The 19,631-nt window shown below is 38.6% G+C and overlaps 1 protein-coding gene and 1 long non-coding RNA gene across 2 annotated transcripts in view; one reads left to right on the plus strand and one right to left on the minus strand.

Annotated features, from left to right (window-relative positions):
* Smc3 (structural maintenance of chromosomes 3) overlaps positions 1 to 12,107 on the minus strand; it is a 34,839-nt gene extending 22,732 nt beyond the window's left edge. Inside the window, exons 1-7 of the mRNA XM_020171542.2 lie at positions 11,961 to 12,107; positions 10,969 to 11,044; positions 4,803 to 4,841; positions 3,191 to 3,258; positions 897 to 968; positions 487 to 566; positions 136 to 214 (exon numbers count right to left, since the gene is read on the minus strand). Of these exons, the coding sequence (XP_020027131.1) occupies positions 136 to 214; positions 487 to 566; positions 897 to 968; positions 3,191 to 3,258; positions 4,803 to 4,841; positions 10,969 to 11,044; positions 11,961 to 11,975 (429 nt within the window). The 5' untranslated portion in view covers positions 11,976 to 12,107. The remainder of the gene's footprint in view (positions 1 to 135; positions 215 to 486; positions 567 to 896; positions 969 to 3,190; positions 3,259 to 4,802; positions 4,842 to 10,968; positions 11,045 to 11,960) is intronic.
* Positions 12,108 to 12,440: 333 nt separating this feature from the next.
* LOC141424611 (uncharacterized) lies at positions 12,441 to 17,769 on the plus strand. The gene is made up of 3 exons (XR_012449484.1): positions 12,441 to 12,865; positions 14,499 to 14,685; positions 17,418 to 17,769. It is a non-coding gene; the product is annotated as an uncharacterized lncRNA (long non-coding RNA).
* The last annotated feature ends 1,862 nt before the right edge of the window (positions 17,770 to 19,631 follow it).

A 19,631-nucleotide genomic window follows, 5' to 3' on the forward strand; every position in this document is an offset into this window, starting at 1 on the left:
AAACACTAACTTCAATACAAAATACATCAATGAAAACAAAAGGCAGTAAGGTTCCTTTTTTGCCTCAGCTTATTAGAACCAATAAACCAAATTCAATTGAAGAATATATTCAGAAAAAAAGGACACTTATCTCACCTTTCCTTGTTTAACAATATAATAAGGATTGCTTCGAGAAAATCCAGCACTTTCAAGGAGGTTCATCACATCATTTTTCCTATTGATAAACACTGAAATTATTTCAGATAATTTTAAAGCACCCACCAATAAGCACAGAATAAGCAGATTAGGCTCCCGAGTTAAATAGCACTAAAATGTACAAACCAGTTATTAAACCATACATTGTATCATGCTCAAAGGACCTTGTTGAGTCTCATGTTCACAACTCTACTGATTTACTGAATATAAGGTAAGTGTACCTTACGAGACAAGTAAAACAATGCTTTTAATCTTTTGTAAAGAAATTGTAATGTAAAGAAAAATGCTTACGTGACCATCTTCTTATCTAAGAAATACTGATCTTTTTTAGCACCAATAACTCTTCGAAGTGAAACTTCTTCTTTATCAATCTAAGAAAAATGCAAAAGAAAGAAAATTTTAAGTAAGTTTACTTGAAAATCCTTGAAATAGACTATTCTAAAATTTTAATTACCTCACTAAAGATGCTATGAATCACTCAAGACATTTTTTTCATAACAGCTTATACAATCCCATTTGTTGTTTACCACAATGTTAATTTATTACAGTTTAAAGATAAAAATCAGAGGGTAAACTGTGTATTTATTTATTTTCTTGGCATAAGCTAAAATATAAAAGCTTGAGTTATGTTTCAAAGCATGAAAAAAACCTAGTTATATCAATAAAATTCTCAACATTGTTACTAAAAATAAGTTACTTACTGGTAACCGGTTATCCGAATTATCAAAAATAATTTCCACAAAAGCTGAAATAACACGAGGACCAGTACCCTCCTGAAATATGAGAAAATGTGAAATTTGTCATTTAAGTTGTAATTCTGTATTCTTTAAACACTTTTTAAAATCTAGTGCAAACAAGCCTGATACAATGGAAAAAAATTTTATCAAATTACTATATATCTCTCTTGCCAAAATAGCAGACTTTGGATCAGGATACAAAACTTCTCAGTCAAGTATTTTTTGATTCTGAATAAAAAAATAAGAAATGTGTAAGATATGTCAACATTAGATATTGTTATGGTATAAACAGGAAATCATCCCCACTAAAAGGCTTGTGTGTTGAAGACTTGATCCCCAGTTGCTGCAGTTATTTTGGGACGCTCAGAAAAACTAGGTGGGACTAGAAAGATGTCTCTGGGAGAGTGTCCTCAGGTAATATCTTATTCCAGGCCCTTCTCTCTCTCTCTCTCTGCTTCCTATCTGCCATGAGGTGAATAGCCTCTGCCATATGCTCCCTCACCAGGGGCCCAGAAGCAAAGAAATCAGGCACTATGGACTGAAATCTCTGTTCCAAAATAAATCATTCCTCCTTTAAGTTGTTTATATCAGATATATTGGCACAGCAATGAAAAACTAACATAAATATACTTTTATCCTGCAGACCACTTTATTAGGCTACCATATCACATTGTCATTTAATTCTACCCGTTTGCTAATAGTTAATACAGCTTGAGGCTCTTCTTTCGTTAATGTTTGAACGGAATTCAAAGAAATGTACTAGAAATCTGTTTTTTGAACATTTAAGACATTCTGTGCAGTTTGAAATGTTACAGAAGTACACACATTTATAATGTGTTACATTTAGACCAATCTATGATGCAACTATGTACCAAATCTAGATAATTCTAGTTTCTAGAAACTGTTAACATGCAGTGATTCAATACAATGAAGAATGGCACCTGACGAGGTTGGTAATTCTTTTAATGCCAATCTGAGAAACATAAAAAGTTTTCTATCGATACCAGTTTTAGGCGACCCTTCGGGTTTGAACTCAGGACCTCACACTTGCTAAGCAGACACTCTTACTACCTGAGCCACTCCACCAGCCCTTGTTTATGATGGGTTTTTTCAAGACAGGGTCTCACAAACTATTTGCCCGGGCTGGCTTAGAACCTTGATCCTCCTGATCTCTGTCTCCTGAGTAGCTGGGACAACAGGCATGAGCCACCAGTGCCCGATTTTTTAAAAGTGGAATTTAGGGGCTGGAGGTGTGACTCAAGTAATAGAGTGGCCGCCTAGTAAGTACAAGGCTCTGAGTTCAAACCCCAGGATTGCCAAAAAAATGGAATTTAGGATTTTTTGAAGCAGGGGCGGGTAGCACTGGAGTTTGAACTCAGGGCCTCACACTTGCTAGGTAGGAACTCTATCACTTGAACCACAACCCCAACCAGGGAATTAGTCTTGATTAGTGAGTTATAAATTTAAAACGAAGGGGGAAAAAAGATAATGGTTTACTGAAAAGAACCTCCTATGTGTAAGAAACACTGTTAAGATGCTTGAGGAATCTCATTTTCTGGTCTTAAAATTAATTATAAACAATATTCAAACCAGAAAGATAAACTGTAGTGTTTTCTTTTAGCCTTTTATAATTTTTTTAATCTAATAAAATTACAATTTTCCTTACTATGTTGAGTAAACTGTTTTTGTCATTGGAAAATGACATCACTTTCTTAACATAAATACAGCTTTTATTTCATTTGCAATGGTTGTTTCTCTATGTCCTTAATTAACTTCTGGCTGTGTATCTTAAACTTTCTAACTTCCAACCAGAACTCTTCTTTAACCTCAGCAAACCTGCCTCCAGAACCTTGCCAGATCAAAAATTGAAAAAATTTTTATGTAGCTAGGAGTAGTGACTACTGCATGTAATCTCAGCATTCGGGAGGCAGAGGTAGGAAGAAACTGAGTTCAAAGGACTGCCTAAATTGAGACCCTGTCTCAAAATAAAAATGAACAAAAAAAAAAAAAAAAAAGAAACTCATATGGAAGACATATCCATCTACAGGCAAATTCTACAATTTTTTTCTAACCACTATATAAAAATCAGGCCTTTATCTGATACTGATAGAGTAAGCCAAATTTCACAGCAGAAAGGCACACTTGAGAGATAAGACTGTGTTCACAAAGGATCTGAAACTTGAACAAATGATTTTTTTTTAAAACCACGACTGATAATGTATTTCCAAAATATATAGTATCAGTAATGTTATACTCACATGCAACAAAGCCAGTCGCTGTTCTGGACGAAGATGACTAAACTCATCACTGAGAACAAACTGAATTGCTAGAAATACAAAAACATAACTATTAGTAAAGTCTAATAGTTAGAGAATTTATGACTTATTCATAAACTTCTCATATCTTAATAGAATACAATGCATCAGGTAATGAACACTGCAGATAAATTATTTGTTTCATAAAAACAAAATGCAGAAAAATTTTCCACATATCACATTAATCAGATAGGAAATGAGGTAACAAAAATACTAAGTTTTCACTGAAATACATTAAAAAATAAAGAGAAAACACTGAGGTACAAGAAAAGAGACAAGCAGAACTAAGAGTTACCTCTTGATCAAAAAACACATTGACTGGTTAGGTTAATAATGCACAACCACATACAACTGTGGTTCCATGAGATCATAGTGGATCTGAAAAATTCCTATTGCCTAGTGATATTATAGCTGTTGTACTCTCATGGTACAACTTATTTCTCAAAACTAAAGAAACACAGGGAAATGTTTCAGATTTCTACTGCACTTCTTGCCACTGTCCTTACCTTCTGTAAGGAGGAGTCATTCTTACCTTCCACTCAGAGCACCAAACTGGACAGACCACTATGATCAAGTAATGAATCTCAGCTATCCTGATCCAGGCCCACCCAAGAGACCTCTGACATTCTCTGAGCAAGTGAGAGCGTGGAGAAAGAAGAGAACTCATGCATTAAGGTACGTGCATGGCAGAGACTGAATGTCTCTCATAATCACCTGGGAGGGTGGATTCAAACTCTCCTCACTTCCCTAGGATTCCAAGATCCTTCAATTCTACTTCAATTTTTTCCTTCACCATTACCAAATTACAACCATTATAGGGCACACAGTGTAGTATCCTTCAGAGATTTGTTCACACAGAAGGGAGGAGCAAATTTCACTCTTGCTAAACCCCTTTCTCTCAAGCACTACCCAACTAAAAAGTTCAAAATTTTTCAACCTCTCTTTATACAGTCTATTTCTATTAAAATGTTTTTCTCCTCAAAAGATTTGTTAACAGAGGCATATTATACTTAAATATATTTCATCTTTAGAATTCTCAAAGCTCTTTTTACCCTCTTCACATTGGCTATAGTCTTTGAATCTCAAGCTTTTTATACTCTTCCATTCTTTGTAAAAATGACGGTTTAGAAAAATTTTTGAAGTTGAAATAGAAAGATGATCTATTTTCCAAAAGAATACTAACAACTATTCTACTGCATCTATATGCATTCTTATACATGTATTTATAACACAAAATGCACTTGAGTTTAAAAAGTAGTTTCACACATATTATCATTTGGTTCTCACAACCCATTTAAGATAAACATCTATATTTTTACATAAAAAAGAATTTGAAAAGGTGTTTTGCTAAGTCTTACATAGTTAATTACTCAATAGTATTCACCAGAATTCAGCTCCTTATACCCTAAACCCTCTACAGTTAACCAAAACCCTGTTTGAAGTGTTTCTTGGGTTCCTGCAGACATAACCTTATAAAATCAATGCTTTTAATAAACTACCTTAAGATATCTAAGTCTTAATACTAAGAATTTAAAAAAAAAAAAAAAAAACCTACCATAAAAAAAGTTACTTTTTCCGGATCCATTTCTGCCCACTACAAAATTTCAAAAAGTACAAGTTAGTTCATACAAAAATCAGTAAAATTAAAATTACTAAGTGTACTCAAAAATGTTAAATGCAACTGCCTAACACAATACTTTAATATTTATAATTAAATACAACCAACAGTGAAAAGGAACAGCTATAATCATCAAATGAGTATAATTTTTGTATAGACTTCAGATAGCTTTTCTAAAAAGGAAATTAATGCTGGCAGAGTGGCTCAAATGATAGAGCACCTACCTAGTAAGTATAAGGTCCTGGGTTCAAACCCCAGTGCCTCAGAAAAAAAAAGTAAAAAAGAGAATTCATTATTGACTCTCTTGCCCTTTTTCAATAGTTTAAAATCAACAGGAATGAAATACTGTACATGGAATTCATAATTTATAATCATAACAATGGATGCAAAATTCTATTTAATTATCTATACTATTTTTAGCAATTTAGATTCACATATTGCTAACATTCTAACACGCTTAATCATTTTAAGCTCTCAAACATTCTCATGCTAAACTATCTATGATCAACCCTATATATCATGTATAGTTTCACAGAACCACAAAAAGTGTACACTTTTTTTTTATAATCTGAATTAAGATATAAGCATTTCTATACTATACATAAAAGGCTATCAAACGCTTTTGACTAAAGAAGTTTATTTGTTCAGTGAAGGGTTATGTAAGAATTGTGAATAATTATGTCAATCTCTCTCAGTATTGACCAAAACAGTCCCAAAGTTATTATCTTTAATGCAAAGCAAATCCTGAAAAGATTACTTATGTTATGCTAGAAAGTAAGGTACTTTTGGGCTGGAGAAGTGGTTCAAGTGGTACAGCACCTGCCTAGCAAGTGCAAAGCCGAGTTCAAACCCCAGCATCACAATTTAAAAAAAAAAAAAAGTACTTTGAAAGAAGGCATACAGGGGGTTAGGGCTACAGAGCTTAGTGGTAGAGCACTTGACCAGCATTATGAGACCCTGGGTTCAATCCTAAGCACTGGGGGAAAAGAAAGGTGGGGTGAGGATGTAACAAGCAGGAGAGCCAGCTTAAAGGGGGCTTTCACTGCCTAAATCTACGCTAGCATGAGCACAAAAATTACCACCCGAAAAGAAATTAATCTATGAGTTTATACCAACAATAAAAAGGTAACAGGAAAGAAAGGAGAGCTCTTACTTACAGGGATACACCAAGTGTCAAGCGTAAAAAGTAAAAAGCATGTTGGAAATGAGAAATCATTTTGTAACCATCAAGATAAAGGTGAGACTCATCAATGGATGCTAAACCTAGGGGAAAATTTCAATAAGGAGCAGAGTATTTGCATGATCCAACAGTATCTCCCGTATTATCATTTGCAAGAAAAAACTTATTATATGGTGAAAAAGGTGGACACCACCCTGACTGGGTAACAAGTAACATATTGTTGAGACAGATGTGGAGCCGGGCGCTATGGCTCATGCCTATAATCCTAGCTACTCAGTAGGCAGAGATCAGGGGACTGCAGATCAAAGCCAGCCCAGGCAAATAGTTTATGAGACCCTAAAAGGGCTAGTGGAGTGGCTCAAGGTGTAGGCCCTGAGTTCAAGCCCCAGTACTGGGAAAAAAAAAAAAAAAAGACAAATGGACCTCATGTGCCTCCAGAGGTGATACCCTAAGAACACCGTATCCATGTAGTTTTTTTTTTTTAATAACAATGTTATAAAAGACAAAAAATGCCAGGAATGGTGGTGCACACCTATAATCCCAGCACTTGGGGGACAGAAGCAGGAGGATCACAAGTTGAGGACAGCCTGGGCAAATACAGGCTGTCTCAAATTTAAAAAAAAAAAGCTTGTGGAAATACTCCAGATTAAAGAGATAGACAATTAAATTCAGTATGATCCTAAATCAGATTCTGCATTAGAGTGGGAAAAAAATGCTATGAAGAAACATTTCTGAGCTAATCAACATAACTGAAAAATTGAAAGATTATGATATTAATGTTAAATTTACTTAAGCTGATAACTGAACTATGATTATGTAGAATATCCCTATTCTTAGAAAGTACACATTGAAGTCAAACACAAAAGATTATGTATGATGTACATAACTTACTCTAAAAATGTGTGCATGCATAGAAAGTACAAGAGTAAGTGCAAGTCATAAAGCAAGCAGAGAAAATGTTAATAGGTGAATCTAGGTAAAGGGTACATGAGCAATCTGTACTGTTCTTATCGGGATGAATTTTCTGTAAAAGTTGAAATTATTTCTAAGTAATGTTTAAAAGGATAATTTATCATTAAATGAATAATTTAAATCATAACCCATTCATAAATAATTGGAAATTTTAAATTTCCCTATAAGAATTACTCCTACCCATAAAGTAAACAATTATTTAGCAATTTTAAAGAATGTTGAGTATTTAATGATAAGGAAAGATATTCAAGATTTATTCTAAGCTGGGTGTGAAGACACTTGCTATAAATCCCAGCACTTAGAAACCTGAGGCAGTGGGATCTTGAGTTTGAAGCCAGCCTGGGCTACATAGTGAGAGCCCACCTCAAAAAAAAAAAAAAGAATTACTCTAAGGGGCAAAAACAGCAGATTGCCAACATATTACATGATGAATCCATTTTTATTTACTAAGACATTCTTATAGATGTATACAAACACTAGAGGGATACCGAGGCATACTCAGTTTATATGTGCCCCCAGATTCACCTGCTCAACCCAGACCCTGGCTGCCTCTTAATACCTTTGTTATTTCAGCCTATTTTGGGGGTGCATTCAGGTCAATCTATGATGACCCAAAAGAACTCCCTGACTATTTCAGGGAGTTAGTTTCCAGAGCAACACATTCCTAAAACACAGGGGAATCAATGCCCTAGGAAGTAAACTTGGACCAATGAAAGACAGGTGCCAGCAGACAAATCCTTCTCCATTCCTCTCCCATCTGACCAAAGGCATACTGGGTCCAGAAAGTCTGTCTGGAAGTTATCCAACATGACCACAAACCAGCTGTGTCTTCTTTATAAAGCTATGACCAGCTTTTCCCCTCCCTCCTGCCCTCTGACTGCACCTCCCATTAAATCATCAGCAGCTAAGCCTGCCTACTGTTTTCTAGGAAACCAAGGCTAATACAAGCAAAGGCTGTTTATTAAGAATGATTATCTCAGATGGAATTACAATTTAATTTTCTTCCTTTAGCTTTCACATCTTCCCATGATGTCCTGTATTAACATAAACAGCCTTTTCTTAAAAGGCTAAAAAAAAGGGGAAAAAAAACCTAAAAAGGTGTTTATAGTCATCTGTCATATCCATAGGAGACTGATTGCAGGACACCCTCCTTCTTCCTCTACCACGGATAACAAAATCCAAGGATGCTCAAGTCTCTTATATAAAATGTCATAGTATATGCAGATGACCTACAACATCCTATCTAGATTTGTAATACCCAAGGTAACAGGTTTATTAAATAAGAGACTAAAAAATCTCTGCTAAATGCAATCTTTTGTTATAATCTCTGCCAGGAAATGCTTTGTATATAGTTGTTATACTGCATTGCTTAGGGAATAATGACAAGAAAAGTCAATACATGTTCAGCGGAGATGATTTTTTTCCCTCTAATATCTTCAGTCCTTACTTGATTAAATTTGAGGATTGAGAACAAGCAGATATGGAAAGCAGGCTGTATTTGGAACATATATCAAAGATTCAAACATAGGGTTTTGCTTTGTTTTGTTTTAAAGGATTGAAATCATTAAATAATCAAAGTGGTATGCTTTCACCAGATATTTTAAAAGTCAATCTCAGTACCTACTATTTTTGTATTCTTTCTCACTATATTAAATGCCTGTTTTTTTGTTGTTGTTTGTTTTTTGTGGGACTGGGATTTTAACTCAGGGCTTCAGGCCTGCACAGCAGGTGCTCTATTACTTAAATCCATTTTGCTCTACTTATCTGAGAGACGGGGTTTCTCGAACTACTTGCACAGACTGGCTTTGAATCCTGATTCTCCCAATCTAAATAAAGTCACCTTAGGGTTGTTTTAGTAAAAACAAACAAAAGAATTCTTAAGACAATTTTCCTTTGTAAAAGTGACTATAATGTTGTAATTGAAAACAGAACTTCCTGATTACCACTAAAACAGATAGATCTTACAGGCATGTCATCTTTCTAGATAGTAATGGTCATCACTTTACAGATCATTTATAAAATTACACAACTGATATATTGATTGATTTTTAGCTTGTAAATTAAGTAATACTGCCAAACATGGTGGCTCACCCTGTAATCCTAGCTATTTGGGAGGCTGGGGCAGATTGAGGTTTGAGACCAGTCCAGGTGAACAGTTCTTGAGACGCCCCCATCTCCAAAATAACCAGAGCAAAATGGACTGGAGGTGTGGCTCAAGCAGTAGAGTACATGCTTTGCAAGCACAAAGCCCTGAGTTAAAAAAAAAAAAAAAAAAATCTAGTAAATGTCTATTCATTTCTAAAGATTTTTGTATTGATAAAAATCGGAAAGTATTTGTAATCAAAATATAAGCAAAACCCCAGTACAATCAAGCTATCCTTATGATATATAAATCCAATTAATACTCTTCAGTAGCTAGAGCATAGTAAGAGGACAAAAAAATGTTCTCTGTATTCCCAACTACAAGCCACTGATGTATCCAGGGCAAGAAAAATCTGTCCTCAATATTTATTTATTTGTTTGTTTATTTTTGCATCAGGGTCTTACTATGTTGCCCAGGATGGTAATGAATTCCTAAGCTCAAGCAATCTTCTCACCTCAGCCCTCCAGCCCCCCCTCCCCCCAGTTACAGGCCTGGGTGACCACACCTTTTATTACTTTATATAAAGTATGATTTTCTAAGAACCGTCTGTGAACACTGACATTCAGTATTTTCCCTTTACTGATTCAGTATACAAGTCTCACCTGTGCTATGGACTGAACTTCGTCCCACTGACATTCATACTGATACTCTAAACTCCAATGTGATGATAGAGATGGAGACATTAGGGAGACAGGACTAGATGAGGTCATGAGAGTGGGGCTATGAGAGCACACAGCAAGATACCAGGTGTACATTAGTCAGGAAGGAGCCCTCACCAGAACTCAATCAGGCTGGCATCATTAATCATGGACTTCTAGGCTCCAGAACTGTGACAAAATGCTTCTGTTGTTTCAGGCACCGTCAGTGGTATTTTGTTATGACTGCCCTGGCAAACCTTGAAATGAGGACACTGCCACAGCAAAACTGTGACAATAGCACAGTCTGGTTTTCTGGTGTCCAAAAGCACTCATTGCATCCATCCTTTAACAATTCAACAGAATGTCAGACAATATTTTTGTCAGCTCTAAAAGCAAAACAGAGATTTGAATCTGCAGCAACTAAATACTGTTAATGGAATTACCATTAATTCTTCAGCCTCACTCACATGTCCCTTCTCACATAATCTTCCCAACAGCCTTATGGGACAGCTTGATAGATGATTCTCTGCTGTACACTCGAGAAAACTGAAACTTCTCGAAGTACACTTTGAAAAAGAGTATGTACCAGAACTGAGATTGGACAGTCTACCACACACCAAGGTTTGTGCTCTTCCAACCACAGTCTGTGCTCTTAGGCTTCGATAAGGAAAACAATCTGGAACAATTTTAATTTTTGAATAAAGAATGATCACCTTTGAAATAAGGCAATAGTGAGCACATGAACTAGGATGTGATGTATCAAGAATAGAATAGCTAGTTCAAATGCTAAATTAATTATCCACTATAAGCTGAAGGCTAAAAAACACACCCTCATACACACAAAGGATTCTCAAAAATGAAGAACATCCTCCCCGCTTCTGGGGATTTGAACTCAGAGCTTTGCACATGCTATGGAAGTACTTCTGTCCCTGAGCTACACTGCCAGTCCCCAAAATGAACAACTTATGAGTTACTCAAACATTTTAAGTTTATAAAATAAGCAATTCATCAGTGCAGTTAAAAGACAAAAGTACTTCCTAGAGAAACATATATGTATACATATTAATATTTAAAGGCAATTTTCTGTCTCCTTAACCCAATAAATAGATGAAAAGAATATACATATTTGCATAAACTGTAAATCTGATTTCAGAAACCAGGAACACTTACCAATAACATTATGTTTTGAACTGAAGGGATCTACAATGGTTTGATCTCTGTAACTCCGAAAACCCTGGATAATCACCTAATGAACAGACATTTTTTGAGAACACACACACACCAAAGAAAAAACTTCTAAACCATCTTTTCTTTGCATGTCTTTGTTTCTTATTGAATGCAAGATGTGCAAACGTTCAATTTCACAAAGGACAAATTCATTTTGGAAGGTGGAGATTTAAAGATCTGCTTAAAAAACGTCCGTTTTGTCTGCAGACAATACAGAGTCGTGGCAGGCAGAAAGTAACCTGCTAAGGAACTCTCAACATGGCAAACACCGTGTAACGTTAACTGGAAACTTCGTCTCTGCTACAGACAAGCTGGTGCAGCTCTGCAGACTCCAAGGCCAGCCAGGGCTCTTTGCAGACAGACACCCTGGCCAGCCAAAGGGAGTCAGTGATCCAACAGGGACAGTGCTCAGAGCACCAAATGTGCAACAGAAAAACCTGCCCAAAACTGTGTGCACGGGCGCGCGGGACACCATTTTGACAGAAGTAAACAACCTAGCGCGGGGGCGAGGGTCCCTTTTACAGCTCCGGCAAACCCAGGAAGGGAAGGTCCCGGGTCACTACGACAGCCCAGCCTGTGCCCCGGGGCACCCCGGGCGGGGCCCTCCCTGCAGGACAGCCCAGGACAGCCCGCCCCCGCCGCTCCCGCCCTTGGCCACCAGGGAAGGCCTGGTCCCGGCCGGCAGCCCGCCCGCCGGCCTCTCCACACCTCTCAGAGCTCCCGCCTTCTCAGACTGGCGCCCCGCAGAGAGGCCAGGCTGCACAGGGGCGCCCCAATTCTCGGCGGTCCCCGCAGCCTAGTCCTCGCCCGGCTGTGCCCTTCCCCTCCCCCACGCGGCCCGGTCCACCCCGCGCGGAGAAGTGAGAAGGCGCCCCTCGCCCCAAGGAGCGGTCCTCACCCGCCCGTAAGGGTCGCGAGGGACGCGCGGGCCTTACCTGTTTTATGTACATGGTTCCGCGCCCCTAGCCGGGGAGAAGCTCTCCCCCTACAGAACAGCAACAGCCCGGCTGCAGGGGCAGGTGAGGGACCTACGAGACCCCTCCCCCCAAGCGCCGCTCGCTCCCCTCCAGCCAGACAAAATGGCGGCGTCCATGGAGGTGGAGCCCGCGCCTCGGACGGAACCATCCTCAAAGCCCCACGGAGCGTAGGGGGGAGCAAGGTCCAGGCCTTTTCTTTCTTTTCAGATAAAACAGCCTCCTAGGAATTCTCAGATAGATTTTATTTGATTATGAGATTTTCAGCTGACTATTTTCTGAGACTTAGCTGAAAGGTTCATTCGGAGAAGCCTTGATAGCGAGATTCGCCCTGTACTCCCTCCGTGCGCGAGGCAAATGGTCGCGTCCACAGGGGCGCATGTTCGGCGCCAAACCCAGAGTGAGATTCAGAGAGCCAGTGAGAGAGCAGGCCGGCGGCCACGTGGCCCGCTGCTGTTTGAAAAAGCTGAGGCCCGCGCCTGTCTCTAACTCTAGGAATGCAGGTGACAGCTGGAGTTCCGTGTGTGGAATCGCTCCGGCTCCGTTAGGAACTTTTGCTATTTTAGAGCGCCTCTTATTGGCTCTAAACCGCCCATCCACGCCACAGCCCTAAGGCTATGCTAGATAATTAATAACCCGGAGCTGTTACTGCTCTGTCCTCAGCTGGAAATCTAGGCAAATCTGTACACTTGCCGCAAAGAAATCTTGGATTTTTTTGTTTTTTGGGTTTTTTTTAAAAAACCTGTAATTGGAATTGGAATCTCTGGGCCGCTCTAAAATTACCTGCTGGAAAAGGACGAAATACCCAGGTTAATCCTGGCCACCCTTCCTGTTCCGAGAAGCAGTCTGGCCCTCAAGATTTCTAGGTAACTATTTCTAATGGCCTCCAAACTCTGTCTTGTTTGAATGTCTCTCTTGGAATACTTTATCTGAAACTCAGGCCAAATTCTACCCAGCCCTTGGAAAAAGAAAAAAGGAGCCGGGCGCCAGTGGCTCACGCCTGTAATCCTAGCTACTCAGGAGGCAGAGATAAGGTGTGAAGCCAGCCCAAGCAAATAGTTCCAAGAGACCTTATCTTGAAAGCCCTTCACAAATGTAGGACTGATAGAGTGGCTCAAGGTGAAGGCCCTGAGTTCAAGCCCCAGTATAGCAAGAAAGAAAAAGAAAAAAGGTAAAACAGCTGTTTAAACATTTCTTTTGGATATTGACATCTCCACCCCGTCGTTTTGTGGAATATAAGATATGTTATTAATATTTATTTAAAATTTTATGCCTCCAATTCCTACTCTATAAAATGAGGGTGATAAAACATTTGTGATGATTTTCACAGTGATGAGATTTTTACTTTCTTCCTTAGGCTTTTCCATGTTAAATGAATCTGATACAATTAGCTTACATAATTTATATAAGTAGACAAAGGTTAGTGAAAACTTAAAATACCAAATGGTGATTTTTGAGAAGTTAATGCTGTCTCATTTATAGTTATGTATTTATTGTCTCTCTCCACAAGCATATAAATCCAAGAGAGAAGGAACGTTATTTTATTTCTGCTGTTTCCTCAGTAATTAGTTCACAGGAAGTAATAAATACTTATGAATGAAAAATGCACAGAAGCAAAATGCTTACCATACTGTCTGTCATATATGCCAACATATTACAGGAAAATACCAAGTGTCAAGTGAAAGAAGCACTCGAAATGGAAAAAAATCATCATTTTGCAGCCATCAGAATAAAGACAATGTATAGCTATGCATTGACAATTAAAAGAAACAAACTACCCATACATGCCATGACATGGATTAATCTCCATGTTATTTTATTCAGCTACTTATGCTGAATAAAAGAAGTCTGACCCAAATGAATACATTCTGTATAGGAGGATCTAGAACCAGGGAAAGAAATCTATGATAAAAAAAAATCAAAAACTGATCGCTTCAAGAAAACTAGAAGGGAACTGGGAAGAAAATAAGGCGATTTTCTGAAAGATGACTGTAGTGTTTTGTATCATAGGGGTTTTAGTTCCAATGTTCATTTATTTATCAGAATTTGGTGACCAGTCACTTAAGAATTTTGCATTTCATTGTATGTTACACATTAAAAGAAATAAACATGAAATTCCAATTAATGATATGAATGCTGAAATATTTAGGGCGCAGTATACAGTACTGACATATTCAACTTTTTTGGGAGTCCAAATACTTAATGGATAGATGGGCAGATGTGATAAAGCAAGTATAGAAAAGCATTGATGGGAAAATTGTGTGGAAGCTATATGGATTTTACTATATAGTTTTAAAAATGTTTTTATATTTTGAAATTTTTCATAATATGTGGAGATAATAGTCCTATGAAGTCCTACACAATCCAGCCTACTTTAACCTCTCTGTCTCATCTCTTGCTACCTTATCTTTAATGCCACATTAAACGGCACCAGGTAACCTGTACCTCAGTGACTTGTTTTTTTCTGATGCCTGAAATTCTCTTCCCTCATTTCCATAGTTTGGATCTGAATAGCCCCCAAAGACGCACGTGTTAAAACCTTGTTCCCAGAGTGGCACTATTCAGAAACTGTAGAACCTTTAAGAGGCTGAGTGTGGAGGAAGGTCTTCAGGCCATCAGGAGTGTGTCCTTGAAGAGGGTAGTGGGAAACCCCACTTCTTGCTCTCTTTTACATCCCAGCCAGAAGGTAGGTGGTTTTGCTCTGCCACAACTCCCACCATGTTTGCTGCCTCTCCCAAAGCAACAGGGTCAACCAGTCATGGGTGAAACCTCTAAACTGTGAGCCAAGATAAAGTCTTCTTGACTTTATTTCAGGTATTTGTTCTAGTGACAGAAAGCCAACTAACATACTCATATATCTCTCTGCCTTTTCCTCTCGTTTTCTGTGACAGGCAGGATTCTAAGATAGTACTTAAAATTTTTCCCTACTGCTGAACATGCCCTTAATAATCTCCTCCCTGAGTATGGACGAGACCTGTAAATGTGATGGGGTATCATTCGTGTGATTGGGTTGAGTTCAATGACAAAGGTGAAGGGACTTCATAGATGTAATTCAGATTCCTAATCAATTAACAAAGGAAGATTGTCTTGGCTGGGCTTGACCTAATCAGATGATCCTGTCAAAAGAGATTGTCAGCTAGAGATTCACAGCCTGAGATACTCTCCTGCTGGCCTTTAAGAAGAAAACTGCCAGGACTAGAGGCATGGCTCAAGCACTTGCTTTGTAAGCACAAAGCCCTGAGTTCAAACCCCAGTCTCACTAAAAACAACAACAAAAAAGCTAGCTTGTATTTTACCCAGTACCTGTAGTTTATGCCTGTAATCTTAGCTACTTGGAAGGCTGAGATCAGGAGAATTGAGCCTGGGCAAGTAGTTCAAGGGATTCCATCTCCAAAATAACCAGAGAAAACTGGACTGAAGGTGTGGCTGAAGCAGTAGAGTGTCTGCTTTGTAAGAGCGAAGCCCTAGTTCAAACCCCAGAACCACCAAAAAAAAAAAAAAAAAGAAAGAAAAAAAACTTAAAAAACTCCCAGTTGGGCATAAAGCATATGCTTGTAGTCCTAGCTACTCAGGAGGCTGAGGCAAGAGGAGACCTCAAGACCTTCCTGGGCGACATAATGAGACCCTCTCTCAAAAAAACAGTATTGTCATGTGGAGAAGGCCAGAGGGCAGGAAAGGAGAGATGACTTCTAGGAGTTGAGGCTTCTCAAAACCAAATAAGCTAGAGAGACCCCTAGGCTCACATGGATTTGCAGCCTGGCCAATGCCTTGATTTCAGCCTGGTGATACCTGAGGACCCAATATCCTGTGCCCAGACTTCTGACCATCTGACTATATTTCAAACTATTTTGAGACTGCAGACCTGTTCTCAGTGCTGTTCAACGTAGTTTACAATATCTGAAGCAGATTCCTATGTGACATAGACTTTCTACAGATGCTCCCCAGTCCAATGATCGGGAAAGAAATACTTCACTATTGTCAGTCCCCATTTAATTTTTGTGGTGCCCAAGAGATGGAACTGAAACCGCACACCAGCGATGTTCCCAAATCACAACTTTGCCCTTGTGACTTTTGGAACTATCAAATCACAAACCACCTAAGAAAACCCAGAAAGTTCCCATATTGGCATAGTAGAGGTATAGCATTCATAGTGAGATGAGACTTGGAAAAGAAAGTCTTTTATTGCTTCCCCCGCAGACACATAGGACACATCACAAGACTTCTTTAAGGACCTTAGGAACAAAAAAACAGAAGAAGCCTTCAGTTACTGTAAAATCCCCAAAAACTAAAAGCCAAACTCATGCCTCACAGGAAATAGAGACCTTCCCTTGTCCCTCCACTAGATGGCATAAGGAAAATTGTCATTTTTTGAAAACCCAGTCATTCAAAAAAACAAGTGCCCAATAAACTCATAATAACCTTAATTTTTCTTCTCTATTTAAAATTACCTTTACGTCACCACAATTTTCAAATTTTTAGTTTAAAAAACTCAATTCTTGCCTCGCACTGGTGACTCACATCTATAATCCTAGCTACTCAGGAAACAGAGATCAAGAGGACTGGAGTTTGAAGCCAGCCTGGGCAAATAGTTCCCAAGACCCTATCTCACAAATATCCAACACAAAAAAGGGCTGGTGAAGTAACTCAAATGGTAGAGTGCCTGCCTAGCAAGTGTGAGGCCCTGAGTTTAAATCCCAGTACTGCCACAAAAAAAAAAAAATTATTCGGGGTACATTATATGTATATGGAAATGTCACCACAAACTCCCCTATGTAAATGTCATATGCTAATAACTTCAAGAACAATTCAGTTCTTAAGGCTGTACACAGGTGGAGATTGAGAGGATTATGGTTCAAGGCCAGCCAGGGCAAAACGTTCTCAGCGGCTCAGCCCATGGGAAAACACAAATAGGAGGATTGCATCCAGGCCAGCCCAGACATACCGTGAAACCCTCTCTCAAAAATAATAAATACAAAAAGGACTGTCAGGGGGGCTCAAGAGATAGACCACTGCCTAGCATGTGTGAGGCCTTGGGTTCAATTACCACTCCCCTTCTTCCCCCAAAAAACCCTCCAATTCTCACATAAACATGTGTCAAAGTTTAATTTAATTCACTAATGAAGAAACCAGTACAATGACAAAACTGGTTTAAAAAGGACCATATGAAACTGAAGCTTATGTAGTTGGAAAAAGAATGCTGAAATATTCCTAAATTAGACATAAGATTGGTACATATTCTATTGATATTCTAGTGATAAACTATGACCTTTAAGGTTATCATTTCTAAAGTCAGGAAATTCATTGTATCAGTTCTCTTCCGGGTTTTAAGGAATTGTAAACCACCTTGGCCGTAATCAATTGTGAATACTAAGTTATTAATTATACTAAAAATTATGTCTTCTTTTCTCACTGTTCCAGGTTTTGCACCATTTTTCTGAATAAGGATCTTGAGGAAGAAAACAAAAGTTAGAGATAAGCCTTCTTGAGTATCTTAAACATTCCCTAATTGCTAAAAACCAAACCTGCAAACCTTAGAGGAAATGCAGGCACAGTCTCTCTACAGAATGGATCACACTGGGAAATTGCAAACATTGTGAATGACTGGAAAACAGTGTTTTCATTGGAAAACAATTACCTGAATAAACTTTGCCACTCCTTCTGTACCAAGTCTGCACAGCCCCCACATCCCATATAACTAGAGCCATACCCTATCTGGCCTTTTTGTCTGGCTTCTTTCACTTAGCATGATGTTTTTGAGGTTGATTGTGTAGTAGCTTATATCAGTATTTGTTTTTATCCTTGAATAATAATTCTGTTGTTTATCCATTCATCAGTTGATGGACACTTGAATTATTTTCACTTTTTGGTTTCTATGAATAAAATGCATATGATTCCATTTCTTTCTTTCTTTTTTAGGTACTGGGGTTTGAACTCAGGCCCTACACCTTGAGCCACTCCACTAGCCCTTTTTTTGTGATGGGTTTTTTCAAGATAGGGTCTCTTGAACTATTTGCTGAAGCTGGCTTTGAACCATGATCTTCCTGATCTCTGCCTTCTGAGTAGCTAGGATTATAGGTGAGAGCCACCCATGCTTGGCTCCATTTCTCTTGAACATAAACCTGGGTGTGGAATTTCTGGGTCCTATGCTATTTCTACCTTCAACTTTTGAGACACTGTCAAACTGTTCCCTGGAGGAGCTGCACCATTTTCTATTTACACTATGAGGAATGAGCAATGTCTGAGGGTTCCAGTTCTCCACATCACAGCCCAAACTTGTTACTGTCAGTCTTTTTTATTTTGCCCACACACACAGAGTGGGTATTGTGGGTTTTTAATCTTATTTCCATGATGCCTAATTATGTTACATATTTTTTCATCCATCTAATAATGTCCGTTTGTATATTGGAGTTGAGACAAGGATTAGAGTGCAGAGAGTTTACATGGAAGGTGATCTCGGAGCAGAAGTGATGCAGTGGGAAGAGAGAGATAAGGAAGAGAGAAAAAACAGTAGTGCTCTGTTGAACTAGTTACTTGCGTGGGCTCTGGGGTCATCCCACTTGGAAACTTCTGAGGAGATGCATACAACACACTTCAGAATTGTCATGCAAAGCACAGGATGACTGAGGTAGTCATGCACTGAGTCTATCTCCCTGTGCTTAAGGGTTGCTCTCAGAAGCTTAACTTCCCCAGGCTTTGGAATTGCACCTGCCATGGGCTGTGCAACTTTCCTCAGCCTCAGGGAAAGATGGAAGCAGAAAATCAGGTAACTGTACAGGAGGATGGAGTCTGTCAGCATGCAAAGAACCCCAGGCTAACCTCAAATTCATGATCTTCCTCCCTCAGCCTCCTAAGTGCTGGAATTACAGGCATGTACCACCATAACTGGCTTTTTTTGCTATTCTTTATTTAGTCTTTTATTGCTCTTGAATGTTCCAGATATTCTTGTCTTGTCTCCCCCACCCCCATTTCACCATCTTGAAAGGCCAGTTGGCCAACTGAAGGTACATCATACAATCTCTTGAAATTATGTAAGATGTGCACTTTTGTCAGTGGTTTTTCATCTTAATCACAAAATGTGACAATCATGGTTCTGCAAAAAATGAAGATAAGCTTATTTTGAAATTTATACCCAGCTGACCTTACCTTTTATTACTTGAAACACTGAATTTGTCTTCATTCCTGAATCTGTGCATCACGGAGAAGGAAACTGAACAGATTTCCTCAGCCCTGGATTAGATATTCAGGTGAATATTAACTACAGGATGTATTGGGATAAAGAGATGGAAGTCATGAAATAAAATCCCTACTGTTTGCACATCAAGCCTGAGGTCACAGTTATCTTCTGAATTGCTTTGCTTAGAGGATAAAGGCTAGTCATTTGGACTCTTGATTATATTATATCATCTAAGATGCTTTTATCCTCACCATAATGACTTGTGTTGAAGGAAAGATTCTGTTATTTGGAAAGACTGTGTCTTAGTGCCAAGGCTTGGCCCTTTTTGGGGGGTGGGGTATTAGGGATTGAAGATTGATTGAGACCAGGCCTTGCATATACTAGGCAAGTGCTCCACCACTGAGCCACATTCCCAGCCCTTTGTTAAATTTTTATTTTGAGATAGCTGCCCTCGAACT

This window comes from Castor canadensis, chromosome 7 (genome assembly GCF_047511655.1).
Source record: "Castor canadensis chromosome 7, mCasCan1.hap1v2, whole genome shotgun sequence".
In the NCBI taxonomy this organism is placed as follows: Eukaryota; Metazoa; Chordata; class Mammalia; order Rodentia; family Castoridae; genus Castor; species Castor canadensis.